Here is an 18,302-nt window from a genome sequence, read left to right as displayed (position 1 = left end):
CTGTCAGTTGTGAAACACATAATCAGATCTGCATTTCCATAAGATGCATGGGCGATATAGTTAGCCTAGGCACATTTAAAAAAATAAATAAGCAAATAGATAAAATTGGCGCATTTGCAAGTGTACAGGTCAGGTGGTAGAAGCTTAGGCTCCGTGAGTACAGTGGTGATGGGATGGAAAAGTATTTAGGAAACAAACATGACATGTAAGATGTGACCAGATTTCAAAGACATTCTACCATAACAGACATTCAGTAGGTTAGAGTTCACTCTACATGCAATTTAGCCTTTACTTGATGATTCAAATAACTTTCTACTTCACAAAATGCCTTTAGGTTATCAACACCAAGAGTCATATACTAAAAGACATACAAACTGCAAATTAACAAAGACATATCTTTAGTATTAGCGATTTGCTAATTAAAAGAATTAAGCACAAAATTGACAAGCAATACATTAGTCTAAAAAGGCTGAGAAAGCTTCCATCTTTCTTCATTCACATCCACTCTCCTACAATGTTCACATCTCTCTTTGTAGCACATTCTCTCAAAGGATGATGTCCCTCTTAAGTACAAATACAACAGAGGCAAGAAATGTAGCCGAGATCTATGCCATCCTCCCCTTCCAGCATCACCTCCCTCCATCTGTACACACATGCTCTGCCGTCTCACCTGCAGGACAAGCTGTGTCCCCTACCTGTAAGATCAACCACTTCACCTGTGTGTAAACCACGGCTCTCATGGGCACAGCTTCTGTGGTTATCCGCTTTCCCTCCTGCCTCAGTTTGCTTCTCTCTGCTCCATCATTTCAGCAAAAAATGGAGCCTAAACTGCACCCTTTCATCAAAATATTTTCTTGATGCTACAGCCTTACTTAATAATGCCTCATTCTCTGTTCTCATCTGGAATCTATGCACTAGGCACTAGTGTCACCCACATTTATTCTTTCCATTTACCAACTTTTTAGTCCATTCTCACTTTCCTCCCACTGGGATGTGGTCCTCCCCATACTTTATATAGTATCCCATGTCACCCACGCCAATGTTTATAACTTACCAATTAAAAAATGCATTTCTTACCTTCTAGGAGTCTAATAAGGAAAAATAATATTTCTATAAATTTACCTACGGTAATTCAAACTAATTAAACTGAGAAGAATACAAGTATTTTGGCTTATCACATGATTGATGTGGAAGAGTTTCATAAATCTGGCAGATTAGCTCTCTCTGAGGAATTTTGCCATGCAGAGCATCAAGCTGAATAAACTTTCTCTCTCCTTTCTTTCCTTCTTTCCAACCTTCCTTCCTTCTCTTTTTCTAATCAACTGAATATCTTCAGTTCTAAGTTAGAATGAAATCAGTCAGACTTAAATGACAATAGAATTGTGTTTCAATATAATAGCATTGTATTAATCTCTTAAATTATTTTTAGTTGTGTAGAAGGTAAATTATATGTGATTTCTAAAGAAGCTTTGTCAAGCTCTAACTAGCTTAATGATGAAAAATTAAATTTTCTGTAATGCTCTCTTCTTTTGAGTGTTTTATATAAAATTAGATTTTCTCGGTCTTGAAACTTGGTTCTTAGACTTTTCATGTGGCTTTAAACCATTATGGGTATATGTCATTTTAGTCTTCCTTTAGTTTTTAGCATTTAAGTCACTTAAAAATTAAAAGTTAACAATAGATTTGTACTTCTTTTAATTCAAAAGACTAAGATAATGGGTTTCCCCCTAAAGTCTGAGCACATATTACTGCATTGTGGCACTGACACATACACAGAATGAATCTGTTAGTTTTGTAAGCAGCAGAGTATGCTAAGTCTCTTGTTTTAGCATTTCAATAATAGAACAGTGCAATTATTATTAAAATGTTCTCACATTATAATATGAATTAAAGGAAAGTATGCCTTATTGTTATTTTTCTTGGAAGTCATATTAGTATTTCCAGGGAAATGTTGGAAAATGTAAAAGAGAAAATGATTGAGGCTCAAAAACAACAGCTTAGCATTGTTTGAGCCTCCAGACATTTCCATCATTTATGTTCAACTTACACATGGGAGAAACATATGAGAGACAAAGCCCACACAAAGGCAAAGCCAACACGTTATCCAAATTAAAGAATGGAATCCGGCCCGAGTAGCTCAGTGGTTGGGCGGCAACCTATGAACCAAGTGGTCACAGTTCGATTCCTGATCAGGGCACATGCTGGGTTATGGGCTCAGATCCCCCAGTAGGGGGCGTGCAGGAGGCAGCCACTCTCACATCATTGATGTTTCTATCTCTCCCTCCACCTTCCTCTCTGAAATCAATAAAAATATATTTTAAAAATAAATAAGTAAAGAAAGAAAGAATGAAGTGGAGAGTTTTGATGTAAAATTTTCTTTAAGTGGAATATTTTTCTTTATCGGAACATAAGCTCAAAGTTCAGCTTTTGGTGATAATGAAATAGTAATTTATGCAAGTTATTTAAAAATAAAAATGTCTATTATAATTTTAGTATCAAAGTAATTTTAGTTACAACAGGTCATTGAATATCATCACTAATAAATCCTTTATCTATATAAATAAAGTGGAAAAAGGAAAAGTGTACCAAGAATTAATTTAATAAAATAACACTGACTACTAGATTAGTATTGACTCTAAAACAGAAAGAGAAAAATGCCTTCTAAACTTTGAAAAATTTCAGATTAAGGTCTACATAAATGTGTATAATTTTTTTTCTCAACTTCATAGTAATTTAAAGAGTATGGAACCAGTATCTACTGGTCATATTTAAGCTTAGGAATCTCATTCTCTTTGTTGATAAAATCTGATGATTTCTACGACCGCCTACTTTATTTCAGGCATGAAGCATGTGGAGGTTTCTGCTCATTTATGTTTGTACTATGTTAAACCATTATTCTCTGCTTAATTTGAAGGGCACCTTTTATATTTACACAGAGAAGGAAAAAACTGGTAATCATGCAGAGATTAGGAAAGGTGTGTTCTGTTGGGGAAAATGAAAATATAATAGAAGAAGTGCCTTAAATATTGTGCAATACATGCTAGTATGGAAAAGAAGTAGTAAAAATTTGAAGGATGGCTGAACCCGGTTTGGCTCAGTGGATAGAGTGTCGGCCTATGGACTGAAGGGTCCCTTCAGTCCCGGGTTTGATTCAGGTCAAGGGCATGTGCCTTGGTTGCGGGCACATCCCCAGTAGGGGGTGTGCGGGAGGCAGCTAATCGATGATTCTCTCTCATCGATGTTTCTAGCTCTCTATCCCTCTCTCTTCCTCTCTGTAAAAAATCAATAAAATAAAAAAATAAAAATTTGAAGGATGACTTGGAGAAAATTAAAAGCAGGTCTAAGATTGTGAAGAAATGTAATGCAATCAGATTCTGAGATGTGAAAATTATGCGAGAGTATGCTTTCTTAGAAGTTATTGATAACATTAACTCAGGTCTTATTAGTCATCTCTCACTAGGCAAAACCATGGTTACACCTGGCCTCCATGGTTACACCCTCAGAGGCTACAGTGTCAGTGGCAAAAGTCTTGCTCCCGGGCTGAGGAGGGGAGTGGGGGGGCGGGGGGTTCAGCTCTGTGCACCTCCTCCATCTGGATTGGTGGAAGGGACAGCTCTCATGGCTTTTCTGTAGCTTCTCACTTCCACTCACATTTAAGTAGCAAAAGGAAAGCATGGTGATAGCATGGAACTCAAGTCATATGGCTGTAGAGAGGAACTAATTATGATTTATTGGAGAGAGGGGAAAAACTAATTAGAAAAATAATATCATCTACTGTAAATGTCACATGTCAATACTGTCTTCCATGGAGAATGTGAGAGTACAGATAAGTCTTGAAAAGATAGAGCCAGATGCATGTCAAACACTCAGTTAGCAGGAAGAGGTTGGAGTCCTCATTAGTACCGGCATCTCTGGCTTTCGCCATTGAATGAGCCCAGAAGAATAGGATGGCTGTTTAAGTAAAACTAACTTTAAAAGGGAGCCTGAGCTTAGCAGCTTAGGTGGGAGTATGATATATGATGATAAGAATGCAAAGAGGGAGCAGTGGTAATTAAAAACATATTGTCATAAAGCTCTAAAAGGTTCATGAAGTAATGGCTTAGGAGAATTTAAAGACACATACTGTCATTAAAGCAACCACAGAGGTAATAATACAAGGATAGCCCCAAGATTAATTACATTAAAGTAAGTGGGCTAAACGCCCTGATCCAAGTCAGCATATTCAGACTGAATAAAAAAATCAAGATCCAACTATATGCTTCCAAGAAACACTTTTTTAAATTAGTTTTCATTAATGTTATTTTGTATTGGCTTCAGGTGCGCAGCTAGTAATTAGACAGTCATAAACTTTGCCAAGTGTTCCCTTTGATATCAGTGCCCCCAGCACTGAGCTTAGTTTCTATAATAGTATTGACTCTATTCCCTGTGCTGGACTTCCCAGGACTGTTTTGTAGCTACTGACTTGTCCTTCTTAATCCCTCCTCCTCTTTCACCCAGTCCCCAACGCCCCTTCCTCTGGAAACCATCAGTCCACTCTATTTGTCTACGAGTCTGTCAATAACACACTTTAAACATGTTAACAAACAGGTTGGTGTAAAAGAATAAAAATAATAAGTGCAAGAAAGCTGGTGTGGCTCTGCATATCAGAACAAAGCAGACTTCAAGATGACTAATGTTGCTAGACATCCAAAGGGTGCATTTTATAATGAGAAAAGGGTCACTTGTTTAAGAAGACATCAGACTACTAAATGTTTCTGCACCCAATATCAAAGCTCCAAATACAAGACAAAACAAAAGAGAACTGGGAACAATTTCATTTCACTGATAGAGATTTTAACACTCCCTTCTCAGTAGCAGATCAATTGAAAAATCGGTACAGTTCCAGCTGATTTGAACAACACTAACCATCTACTTAAAGCTAATTAACATTTACAGAAAATTATTGCCCACAGGAGGTTACAACTTCTAACATGCTCATGAATTATTCAAGAAGGTGGACACTATTCTAGGTCATAAAACAAGTTTCAATAAATATCAAAGGACTTACATTAAAGAGCATGTTCTCTAACCATAATAGTTACATTATAGGTGAGTAAAATAATATACTTTTTAAAAAATATATATATATATTATTGATCTTTTACAGAGAGGAAGGGAGATGGATAGAGAGCTAGAAACATTGATGAGAAAGAAAAATCGACCGGCTGCCTCCTGCACACGCCCCATCAGGGATGTGCCCGCAACCAAGGTACATGCCCTTGACCGGAATCGAACCCGGGACCTTTCAGTCTGCAGGCCAACGCTCTACCACTGAGCCAAACCGGTTTTGGCAAAAATAATATACTTTTTAAAACCCTCAAATATTTATTCAAATATTTGAAAAAACACACTCATTAAATAATCCACGAAGTAGAGGAGAAATCTCAAAGGACATTACAATATATATACATTTTGAACAGAAATCATAAAAGTATTCATATTTGTGAGGTGCAGCTAATGCAGTCTTTACAAGGAAACTTATAGATTTAAGTATATATATTAGAAAATAAGAAAGGTGTCAAATTAAGTACTTCTTCCATTTTAAGAAACTATTAAAATAATAAATTAAACCCTGGCCATATAACACCAAGGAAATAATAAGAGCAGAAATCAATAAAATAGAAAATTTGAATAGCTTTTATGGAGAATCAAATGATGATACTGTCATAGACAAACTCTTTCATGAAGTAGGGGAAGTGGGAACTCTTCCTCCAACTCCCATCATGAGAACACTGGTACCATATTGCAGTACAGCACATATACCATAGCACATATATGTAATATGTACTTCATCTAACTATTAAAAATGCTATATATGTAATTATAATACCACCATCATACATATTAAAATATGATCCTATGGCCGAAACCGGTTTGGCTTAGTGGATAGAGCATCGGCCTGCGGACTGAAAGGTCCCGGGTTCGATTCCGGTCAAGGGCATGTACGTTGGTTGTGGGCGCATCCCCAGTAGGGGGTGTGCAAGAGGCAGCTGGTCGATGATTCTCTCTCATCAATGTTTCTAACTCTCTATCCCTCTCTCCTCCTCTCTATAAAAAATCAATAAAATATATTTTTAAAAATATGATCCTATGAATGACAGTATATCTATCTTGTGCTCTTTACTTTTGAGTATAATTATGAGCAAGCACAATTCCTGCCCCAGGTCACCCCCAGGAGGTCCCTAAGGAAGGGTCGCAGCTGTGGAAGAGAAGGGGCAGCCCCTAAGTGGCTGTGACTGTTCCTGAAGGACCGTCCCCCGCCTCGGTATGTTTCCTGAGTGATGGGAAGTTAGTCTGGAAGCTTCGGATCTCGCTGACACTAAAAGGCTCTCCCATTAGCAGCTTCCGTGCTGCATTAATAATAAGAAAGGAATAAGGGAGCAGGCTCAGCTGCAGGCTCTCCCGGGAGGGGAGGCCCCAACCCCCTGCTCATCCCCACGGCCTCTCTAATGGCCTGGCCTGTGTGAGAGGAACAGAGGAATGCTAAGTGATGTCTGTTTTCTCAGAGTTCAAAATCCCTTCTTCTTGGGGAGGAACTCCAGTTCTTTCTTTCTTTATTTTTTTTTTTTAAGACTTCTAAGTTTAAAACTGTATCATGAATACTTTTTCAGTTGAAGTGAATCTGTCGGAATTCACACCTATTTTAATGTAAGTGCAAAAAATGAAGCACAGGGGAAAATTGCTCTAGAAAAAAATAAATCCATCTTTCCTGGGAAACCTGAAAAACTGAGTCCTCTCAGAGACGTCTCACTTCTCTGCGCGGCAGAAAATTTTTAAAAATCAAGAATAAGGGCCTTCACTTTTGCAAATGTTAAAAACTCTTGTTAATAGGCAAAGAAGAAATGATGAGAAAGTATCTTATTAAAACGAGATCAGTGAGGTTGGATTTGTTAGGTTCAGGGTGCGTGTTAATGAATTATGTCTCTGTTAAAGCTGTGTCTTTTCCGGGTTCATAAAGTTAGGAGCCTACGCCATACTTAACAGCTTGGGTTCTTTTCCGACTGAAAATGCTGACCTTCAGCAGGAATGCACTTTTAAGATCTCCCTGATGTAAACATCTGTTTTTAAGTGTGTGACCTGACCAAGGAGTAAGAGTATCTAGGTGGTAGTTCGGTTGTGGCAATTTTTCATCTACAAGAAAAACCATTTTTGCTATCAACTACTTTTTAATTGGGTAAACAATAATTCATTATCTCAAAAGTGTTGCTCAGATTTTCATTATTTGGACTGAAAATGCTAGAAGGTTTTCCTTGATTTATACTAATGTGCCCTGATTTTGCAGTTGATTTTTATAATTGGGCTATAAATTGCATACTTTTGTACTTTTAATTCATGAGGAAGAAAGAACAATGCCAATAATCATCATCAATGACAATATATATTTTCAAAATGAAATATATGGTCATAATCCTCAGGAAAGAAATCACTATGATAGGGCTCTGAACTATTTATGTAAGAATCAAGAAATTATTGTACAAACCCATTAGGAGCTGTTTTCCAGAAATTTATAATTAAAGTGTTTTTTTTTTTCTTATAAGTACTTAACATTTTAAGGGAGGACAAAGAAGATACATCTAATAAGTCAAGGCTGCCCATTCAGATTCTTAAGATTACCGTATTTTTCGGACCATAAGACGCACTTTTTCACCCCCAGAAGTGGGGGGAAAAAGTCCCTGCGTCTTATGGTCCAAATATAGCCTACACATATACTTTAAAAAAAAAAGTTTTTTGACTTGCCCAGCTCTGTGTGGTCTCTGTGTGCTTGCCCGGCTTTAAAATGGTTCTAAATGCTGCTGTTTACTTTACAGGGTTGATTACATGTGTTTATGACTGTGATGTTGGGTTTTAATGCACATAAAATATTTTAGGACACTATTTGTTTCAGAATCTTTTTTTCTTCATTTCCCTTCTCTAAAAACTGGTGCGAGTTATGGTCCGGTGCGTCTTATGGTCCGAAAAATACGGTGTGTGTGTGTGTGTGTGTGTGTGTGTGTGTGTGTGTGTAAAAGCCTGCGAGTGAAAAAGAAATATACAACTTAGAAATGAGACAATGTTAGGTATTTATCTACAGTCTGGTGGACATTAGATTTTTCCTCTAGGCAAGGAAAACAAAAATCTATATCCCTTTTCATTAAATCACTCTTTCATGTAATGTATTTATGAGCCAATGAATTTTCATAAATCCAGTGGACCTGTCATTTGTTTTATGTTGCTAGTAAAATACTGAAATGTGCCGAAACCGGTTTGGCTCAGTGGATAGAGAGCATCAGCCTGAGGACTGAAAGGTCCCAGGTTCAATTCCGGTCAAGGGCACATACCTTGGTTGCGGGCACATCCCCAGTGGGGAGTGCGCAGGAGACAGCTGATCAATATTTCTCTCTTATCGATGTTTCTCAGTCTTTCTCCCTCTTCCTTCCTATCTGTAAAAAAGCAATAAAATATATATTTTTTTAAATTGAAATGCCCGTTACATACCAATGGGTGGCATGTTATTGTTAGATTGCCCTTAAATTTAGGGGAGGGAGGAGCAGAGGATGCCATTCCTATGAAGCCCCGATAGCAAATAGGGCCATTGGGAAAGCAGCCGCCTTCTGACAGTCTTAGAGTTGTTGGTGTCTGCACACTTGTCTAAATTAGTCTGTTCCCTCCTCTCCCCTGCAGTCCACGAAGGCTCGGGCGAGACCAGCCAGAAGGAGACCTCCACCTGTGACATCTGCCAGTTCGGGGCGGAATGCGACGAGGACGCCGAGGATGTCTGGTACGGTGCTCCCCCTGACTCTTCTCAACAAAACCATGAACGTTGACTCCTTTTACTCCTTCCCGTGTTTCCGGAGGAAGACGTGGTCGGCATTTCTTTTTCTTATCTAGTTCCTAAGGTGGGTGGGATGCAGGGAGGGGAGCATATGAGGGCTGTTGTAACGGCAGGAATTTCTGAAGCTGAATTGAGAGCTGGGCTGGGCCAGCTGCCCTGCTTCATTTGATAGGGGATAAAAAGCCATCACAGAGACGCCCCAGGATTGTCAGGGTTCAGAGAGGGAGAGAACAGTCACATTTACCAGAACATCTCTCACGAAGTGTGGTCAGGAGCCGGTGGGCACCTGCTGATCCACTTTCTAAGGGCAGGTCTGGAGCTTTTACTGAAGGGTCTGCCTCTGGGTGCTGGTGGCGGAGCTGGGAAGATGGTAAAGCAAAGAATGACCAGAGCCGCCCTATAGTATCAACTTCCCCTTCACCCCAGTAATACGCAGCCTCTCCTGGAGATATGCAGAAGCCATAGTGAGTGATATTGATTATGAATGGGTCCCAAAATGCTAGCCTTCTAGGGCATGAACATGTGTTTGGTTGTTCCCTGATAATACCAAGAGTGACCAGCCTAGAATCCAGAGGAGGTCTTTGTGCTGTGATCGAGGAATGAGGCAGCCTCCCTCTCTCTCTCTTTTACTCTCTTTTTCAAACACCCGCCCCCCCCCCTCTCTCTCACTGCTCTACCTCTTCCTTCTCCCTTTCTCCCTCACTGGCTTTGACCTGTACCTTTCAGGAAAACAGCCAAGTGCCCTTTGTTTTCTTCAAAATGCGTCCATGCTTGCCTGGAGCTTTTAGCACTCATTTTGATCAAAGTGGCCAAGTGAATCTTACATGCTCTCACCAACAAAAGCGGGTGATTCTGTGACTGGATGGTGGTTTTAGCTGACATGATGGTGGTAATCCTGTCTATACATATATATAAGCCTAAGCAACCATTTGACCACCAGGGGGCAGTTGCTCAATGCATAGGCATGGAAACATGAAAAAGACTGATGAATCTCAGAGGGAAACGGGGAGGGCAGGAAGAGATTAACCAAAGATCTTATATGCATATGGATTTGTGTACCTATGGAGTCCCTCAGCCTGATCTGCTAGGATTGGGCCGAAACAGGCAGTCTGACATCCCCCTAGGGATCCAGGATTGTGAGAGAGTGCAGGCCAGGCCAAGGGAACCCACCAGTGCACAAATCCATGCACCTGGCCTCTATTTACAATATAAAAGTGTAACAAATCAGCCTGTTGTGCATCTTAAACCTATACAGTATTATATATCAATTCTATCTCAATTTTTAAAGAGTAATCATTTTGATCACATTTTTGTGGGTGGAGGGGACATTTTAAGGGGCAGGAAGAGGCAATGAAGGCAACATAATTGTGGCAAGAGTGAAACAATCTGCACTTAAAATCCTTAAACATGTCTGAGTGCAGAAGAAGTTGAGGATTCCAGCTGGAAACACTGGGCTCTGGGGTAAATCAGTGGCTCCGTGTTCCAGAAACGTGGGACTTGGAATCTTACTCCTCCCCAGTGCATTAGGGCTCTGTATGTGAAGACATATGACAGGAAATACACTTTTTTTAACGATCTCATGTTTAATGTTTCCTTCTCCCTGCATCTGTAGTTCAGCATTATTTTTTAAAGCTGTTAGAAATCTTGCTATCAATGCTCTACTTTAAAAAAGTCTACATGGGTCCCTAATTTTTTCTTAAGAATTTCCATTCCCCTGGTTCCTCCCCTCCCTCATGATCACCTTTGTGACATAGTCCCCTTTACAAGTGCAGAGACTTAAGACAAGAGCTGGGCTGAGCGAGCAGGTGGAGACTGAGCAGGTGGAGATTAGGGACTGCTTACTGTGGGCTGGCTCATGTGTAGGCACATTTCTCTCAGTTATCTCCAGGAGAAGCCCGGGGGTGTCTTCCTTTATGATTTCGCTCTACAGTGAGGGCTCTGCTTTCGTTTTTCAGTGTGTAAGTGGCAGAGCCAAGAGGAAGCTCTGAGCTCAAAGTCACCAGAGGTCATTAGCCTAACAGCTCAAGCTAAGACGCAATTAAAATCCCATTGTTCGCTGTCCTGTCTGCAGTCACGGGATGGCCATGATGGACAAATCGCAGGACTCAGGACCCACAGGGTGCGAGCTGGTGACAGGCGGTGCCTGCAGCCAGCCGAGGAAAAACAGCAGGCAGGCAGTGTCCCTCCTGGTGTCCCAGCAAAGACAGGACGCATGATCTGGAGGCAGGCGGTGCAGGGAGGTACGGGCAAGACCCAGGGCACCTGGACTTAGAAAAAGAAACTCGGTTCAAAACCACAGAGAGGGCAGGGCAGACCCTCAGTCGGAGAGGAGCTGGTTACCAATCAGGAAAGGCAAATGGGGGGATTCTGGGGGACACCCGCTTGCAGGAGCTGCTGTAGGAAACAAGCCGGGGACCAGGGGAGAGGCCAGCACCTGGACCTCAGAGAGAAAGGCCAAGGTCAGAGTCAGCGTGCTGCCTGGATGCTCCGTCATTCGCTCCTGGCTGAGGGCATCTCTGCACCCGCAGCCTCCAGATAGGATTGGCTCCCAAAGGGGGAGTAAGGCGAGCCTCCCCAGGGCTCAGAGGCAGAGCGGGGCAGGCAGGGGGCGGCAGGGAGGAAGCCAAGCAGGAGGGAAGAGCTGTTAGCCGTTAAATAAAAGGTCCTTACCGTGTCCAAGGCAAGCAGCAAGGAAGGGAGCTGCAGTGATAAGCGTATTAGTTTTCATTTGCATAAATGCCTTTGCCTGGGAACAAATTATATTTAGGGATGGCCATGAAGAGTAGAGGAGAGAGCCGAAGGACACGGAAATAAAGCAGGAGTGCAATTAAACAGGCAAACAGGCGTGGAAGAAAGAGGCTACAGAGAAAGCCGGGAAACGGTAGGGGAGTGGCCTGGCCCGCATGCCGCTGCCGATGCAGGGAGCTCTGAGGTGCCAGTGATTTGGGCGAAGCCATGGCTGGTTCCCCAGGCCGGAAACCCCGCACATGCCTGTGGCCGCCAGGGATGCGCTCGGTGCTCTGCGTTACCTTCTGCTCCCACAGGAACTCAGCCGCAGGCTCACGCCCACCCAACTCTTTTGTGGAAGAGCCACACTCTAGGGGCCAAAGAGCTGCATGTGGCTCGTGAGTCGCAGTTTGCCAACCACTGTGTTAGGCTAACACCCTCCGGTGACTTTGAGCTAGTCCTAACAAGCCATGAAGAAATACTGCGGAGAAATAAGGTCATTACTGCACCCGCAGCATTCGAGCCCGGCCCAAGAGGCTGATATTTTACCTCTGGCCGCAGGACCGAGGCTGGCAAGGCAAAGGTGCACAGGTCCTTCCAGTTGTGCTGAGTCTGGGTTCGAGTTAGAAGCCAGCACAGTCCGCTGATCTGTTTCCATAGTCTTCTGGCTGAGAAGCAGGTCTCACTGGATGTGAGGAAGAAAAAATAAACGAGAAGGGAGAAGAGTAAGGAGAGTAGAGAAAAAGGAGGAAAAAAAAATAGTAGAGGCGGCATGGATAAACCGTGTCCTCGTGTTTTACTTACACTTAATACCTTTATTTGGGGAAACTATGTGATTTGTAAATTCATGTAAGTCTCTCACGAAGCATTGACTTCAAAATCGTTGGAATATCTTGCAAAGGGAAGGGGTATGTGGCTTGTTTGTGGAGCCGGGGTTGAGAAGAAATGAACCCAGCCAGTGTGGTTCAGTGATTGAGCATTGACCTGGTCAGGACACATGCTTGGGTTGCAAGCTCGATCCCCAATAGAGGGCATGCAGGAGGCAGCTGATCAATGATTCCCTCTCATCATTGATGTTTCTATCCCTCTCTCCCTCTCCCTTCCTCTCTCTGAAATCAATAAAAACATTTTAAAGAGAAGAAATGAAAAGAAAGGCTTAAAGATCTTTTCTCTCTATATCTAGACTGAAAAGTCAAAACAGATACATTTACACATCAAAGAGACTTTCAAATGCATCCTGTCAAAATAGTTTATAAAGAAAAAGAATTGCAGGTAACTAAGTCGGACATGATACGATTGGCTGGCCTCAGAGTAATACAGCCCCATCTGATATGCTGAGAAGATCAGAGTCTCAGCATACATCTCTGATACTTGGTTGGTTTTAGAAGCAGCTTTCTGTCCCCTTAATTATCGTACCTGGTAAATTATTCCAGGAAGTCCAAAGCAGGTCAACAGGAACTTTTGGCACTGGGAACTACTCCTAAGAAGTAATTAGCTTGGAACTTTCCATCGGTCCTGTGGATCAGAGGTAGTTCAGCGCCCAGGGCTTGATTCTTGACTTAATAACAGGGGTCTTCAAACTACGGCCCGCGGGCCACATGCGGCCCGCAGAGGAGTCTGATCCTGCCCGCCAGGTTTTTTGGGCAGTGAGCGCAGCCGAGGTGTTACAGTAGGAATTAGTAGTTCATATAGTCCGGCCCTCCAGCTCTCTGAGGGACCGTGATCTGGCCCCCACTTTAAAACGTTTGAGGACCCCTGTAAAAGAATAAAGTTGGTAGCTGGGTTTGATCCGAGGAATGGCTGGGCATGGAGCTGCCTGTGTGCTTCCCGTGTCCAGGGCGCAGGATGAACCCTGGGAGCCCAGGTGTAGGAGCAGAGGCGGCCCGTGACACGTGGCTTAGAGCATTGGTAGGCAAACTCATTAGTCCACAGAGCCAAATAGCAACAGTACAACGATTGAAATTCCTTTTGAGAGCCACATTTTTTAAACTTAAACTTCTTCTAATGCCACTTCTTCAAAATAGACTCGCCCAGGCCGTGGTATTTTGTGAAAGAGCCACACTCAAGGGCCAAAGAGCCGCAGTTAGCCGACCACTGGCCTGGAGGGCCGGCTCGATGATGCTATGTGCGTGCTTCTCACGTGGCTGGAGAGTCTCGCTTCCACTTAACTCCGCGCTCCTGTTCTTCTCGCATGCACTCAGGCTCCATTAGCAAGTCACAGCGGCCTAATAGCTATTAATTCCTCAAGCAGCCATTTATTTTCACTCAGAAACATTAGCGATGTTTTCCATTTTCGTGCATAATATCCTGGCTGGGCCGTAATGGTGAGAAAGGAGAAAACATCGTGGCTGCAGTGAAACGGGTTCAGAGGAGAGAATGAATGGGCATCTGTTTCCTCTGCCTCATTGATGTTGGAGCGGAGAGGGATGCGGGAGCTGGCGTTCCTTGGCGAATGTCCCTCACAAAGACGGTTTCATCGGAAGCCTTTCACCCCGTGCACCTTTGATCGGAGAGGGCTCCTTGTGGCTGGGAAGACGTGTGAGGCTGGCAGGGTTCCCACCTTTAATGCACGGGAGACTGGGGGGGGAGAGGATCGGGAACATTAGAAGCCGGGCCATGACCTTGGACGACCCTCGGCGCTGGGTTTCACCATCCCTGTAAGCAAACAGGCCTGAGGTCCCCGCTGGAGTGCATCCAAATGATGAGTGGGAAAGGAATGATGAAGACAATAGAGAAAGGGATGCCCTTTAAAAAGGACTGCTGCCGAAGATGGAACAAAAAAACTGTGTTGCGATTGGAAGGTTTCCAAATGTTTCTATTTAGCACAAAGGAGATGGGCCGGGCTGCATTGGGGGGGGGGGGGGGGGGGGGGGGGCATCTAAAGAAAAGGGTGCTGGTCAGTTACCAACCTTTGGGGACTAAGAGTTTAGTCAGCTCCCCTTACTGATTCCCTGTGCTTTTCACCTGAGAACTATACATGTGGCTACCTGATCGGTTCTGGCTTCTAACATTTCACTTGCGGAGAGAATGCAAACATGCATCACAACAGGACATAGGTCTATCTAGACCAGTGTTTCCCAACCTTCTCTCATGATGAGAATCACCTGGTGGAGTTGTTAACATACAGATTCCTGAATCCCAATTAAGAAGTGCTAAACTAGAATTTTGGGGAACATATAGGTAAAATTGTATACTTAGCTTAGTGCTCTGTCTTAGAACAACTCCCCCAGGTGATTCTCATCATGAGAGAAGTTTGGGAAACACTGGTCTAGACCAGTGGTCGGCAAACTCATTAGTCAACAGAGCCAAGTATCAACAGCACAACGATTGACATTTCTTTTGAGAGCCACATTTTTTAAAATTAAACTTCTTCTAACGCCACTTCTTCAAAATAGACTCACCCAGGCCGTGGTATTTTGTGGAAGAGCCACACTCAAGGGGCCAAAGAGCCACATGTGGCTTGAGAGCCACAGTTTGCTGACCATGGTGCTAGAAGATCCGAGGGTTCTGTTGCATGCAAGGCTCTAGGATAGGGGTGTCGAACTCAATCAGAGAAGGGGCCAAAATCTAAAATCCAGCCTAAATTGCGGACCGAATGGTTTACTGAACAGTCATAAACTGACAGCGGAGTGCAGTGATGACAGCGCGGTGTGGGCCACGTTGCAAGGCCTGGCGGGCTGGATTTGGCCCGCGGGCCTTGTGTTTGACACATGTGCTCTAGGAGATCACCTTCTCGGTGCTGAGATTCCTGCCTCCGGGACCTGCCTCCTCACTCCCACCCCAAGATGCCCATGCTGTCACCTGAGAAATGGTCACAGTATTGTCTGTTTGTACAGGTGGGTGGGTGTGACGGGGAAAGATGCCTCTCTTTCCTTCGAAGCTTCCATTTGCCCACAAAAACTTTTGTTTTTTAAGAGATATTGAACTATTTTCTGTGCTGCACCAGCCAAGGGTGAAGGATTGAGAAAAGAAAGCTGGGGCTGGGTGAGACGCTGCTTCTCTGGTGGAGAGACAGCGACAGCGCCCACAAGCCGTGTCTTTATTTTATAGGCAAATGCCATGAGGTAAAGTAAGGGCATGGTCACGATATTAACAGTGTTCCAATGTACTCCATGACATGCACCTGAACTCTATCAAGCCCACATCACTCAGGCACATGGGGCCAGGTGTTCGGACCATAGGCTCAAGCTTACAGCTACAGCTGTTGGCTATCATTGTGCTGTGAGGGTTCTGCCCTCCAGGCTGGGACTTGCACGTGGCTTTGCCCCGAGAGGACTGTGCCTTCTCATTAGTCTGAGGCTTGAACCTGTCCAATCACTGTAGCCGCTCTCCACAATTTCCTATGGAAAATGGCTTTCTTAGGACTATGTGTGTGGCAATTAGATTGAAAATAGCCAGGAGGCTGCAGAAAGCAGACATATCTTCACCAAAACGTGGTTATTTTGAGCAGCTTCAACTTGAAGTTAGCTGTTTTGAAATGACAATGCAACCCCGATTGTGAATAGGGTGAACAATATTTATTTGTTATAACTAGCGATAGTTTTCAGATATTTACACAGGTTTAGAGACTGCCCATTGTGACAGTCCCCCTGTCAGTGATGCTGGCATGTCATGGCAGTATTTCAGGGGGGTTTGCAAACGCCAAGCCCTGAGGAGCCCAAAACAGTGAGGGCACTGATCCGCAAGCCATCGGCTAAGCTAGGTGGAATTCATTCTTTGCTGCCTTTGGGACTAACGGGCTGCATGCCCCTTTCCAAGTGGAAAAGGAGGGTGTAATACAAATGCAAGAATAGAAATTAGGAGATATATAGGAAGAGGAAAGAACCGTCCAGTGAAATGGCAACTAAATGTGGCTCATATGCTGGGCGTTATAATCCCTATCTTAGTGGCAACGCCTCTTATTTCCCAGTTCATATGTTTGATGATGACACTGAAATTGAAGGCTTTTAGTTTTCTCTGATTATAAAAGTTGTACATGTTTGTCATAGAAATTTGAAGAGACCAGAAACATGGAAACTCTATTACAATGTCATCCCATCACTCCAAGATTCCCACTGAATATGTTCCTTCCCTGTATGTGTACATGTGTGCACAGGCATGTGTGTGTATGTATGCCTGTATTTCTAATAAGTCTGATCATATTTGACATGTCCACGAAGTCTCTACTTTTAAATTTTTTACTTAATCTTGAGGCTGAGTTTGGAGATTATTATGAATGTTGAACAAATTTGTGAATACTCTATAATTGAACAGAACTTCTGTGGTCCAAATTCTAATGACTCTCCCTAAATGTTTGCATTTTTTTTTAAGACAAATGAATTTGAGAGTACTGTCCTCACACTGTGATCTAAAAAATATACCAAAACCTAAATCCTCTCTAACTCAACGTTAGACAGTTTTCTTGGTTAACTCCGAGAGACTAAACAGTGTGACACCAAAACCATTTCTGTTGTCTGTACCCAAAGAATTCAGAACTAGTAGATTTCTGAGGCATAAGCATTATTTGCTAAGAATCTGTCCTCCCAAAGGAGGTTTAAGTTAGATAAAACTGTTTCTGGTCAGTGGTTTACTTCAAATAGCAACATGTTGTATGTGTTGATTCAGCTAAACAACAAATTAGCAAAACACCAATTAGAAAGAATATATGCACCCCTATGTTCATAGCAGCACCATTTACAATAGCTAAGATTTGGAAACAGCCTAAGTGACAAACAGCAGATGAGTGGATTAAAAACTGTGGTACATCTACACAATGGAATACTATGCTGCTGTAAAAAAGAAGGAATTCTTAACATTTGCAACAGCATGGATGGACCTGGAGAGCATTATGCTAAGCAAAATAAGCCAGTCAGAGAAAGATGAATATCACATGATCTCGCTCATTTATGGACTGTAAGGAACAACATAAGCTGATGAACAAAAATAGATCTAGAGACAGAGAAGCATCGAATAGACCGTCAAACCTCAGAGAGAAGGTGCGGGGGGGGGGGGGGGGGGGGGGTGGTGGTAGTAAGAGATCAACCAAAGGACTTGTATGCATGCTTATAAGCTTAACCCAGTGGTCGGCAAACTGCGGCTCGCAAGCCACATTCTTGAGTCGCGGTTTGCTGCTCTGTTGACTAATGAGTTTGCCGACCACAGTCATATACTACCCTTTACCTCTTTGCACACAATATGCCACAATTGCCTAGTCCTTACAGCTTCCAACTACATGGTAACATTTAGTCTAGTCCAGTGAACAGCAAACTCATTAGTCAACAGAGAGGCAAACTGCAGTCAATGTTGAGTGTAACATGCAGCACTCTGAGCAACAAGGCAGATTCTGTTCCCGTGGCAGGATCTCTCCTGAAACCACAGGCTGAGCGCATTCCACCGGCCACCGCGATTACCAACCACCGCTGAGGCAGGTTCCCAAAGCAGAGACCGGGAAGGCGGGGCCCACCGTGCAATGAGAACCACGGACAGCATGCCGTGGCATTGGTGTCAACACTGTGCTCACCACCCAGCCGCGTTTTGCCAACCACTGGCCTAACCAATGGACACAGACTGTAGGGGAGTGAGGGCATGTGCTTGGTGTTGGGGGTGGCCAGTGAGAGGTAAACTGGGAAAAAAGGAGACATATGTAATATTTTATTCAATAAATAATAAAAAATAATAATTAAAAACAACAACAACACATTAGCAAGCCCTCCTTGGCAGCCCACATTGGTGTATTCCAGACACA

The 18,302-nt window shown here is 43.1% G+C and overlaps 1 protein-coding gene across 1 annotated transcript in view; it reads left to right on the top strand.

Annotated features, from left to right (window-relative positions):
* Positions 1 to 18,302, top strand: part of TMEFF2 (transmembrane protein with EGF like and two follistatin like domains 2) — a 225,978-nt gene that overhangs the window by 117,292 nt on the left and 90,384 nt on the right. Inside the window, exon 5 of the mRNA XM_084892130.1 lies at positions 8,701 to 8,797. Within this exon, the coding sequence (XP_084748256.1) occupies positions 8,701 to 8,797 (97 nt within the window). The remainder of the gene's footprint in view (positions 1 to 8,700; positions 8,798 to 18,302) is intronic.

The sequence above is a fragment of the Pipistrellus hanaki genome (assembly GCF_964339955.1).
Source record: "Pipistrellus hanaki genome assembly, chromosome: 8".
Lineage (NCBI taxonomy): Eukaryota > Metazoa > Chordata > Mammalia > Chiroptera > Vespertilionidae > Pipistrellus > Pipistrellus hanaki.
The sequence above is the reverse complement of the archived record's forward strand: the minus strand, read 5'-3'. Positions and strand labels throughout refer to the sequence as shown.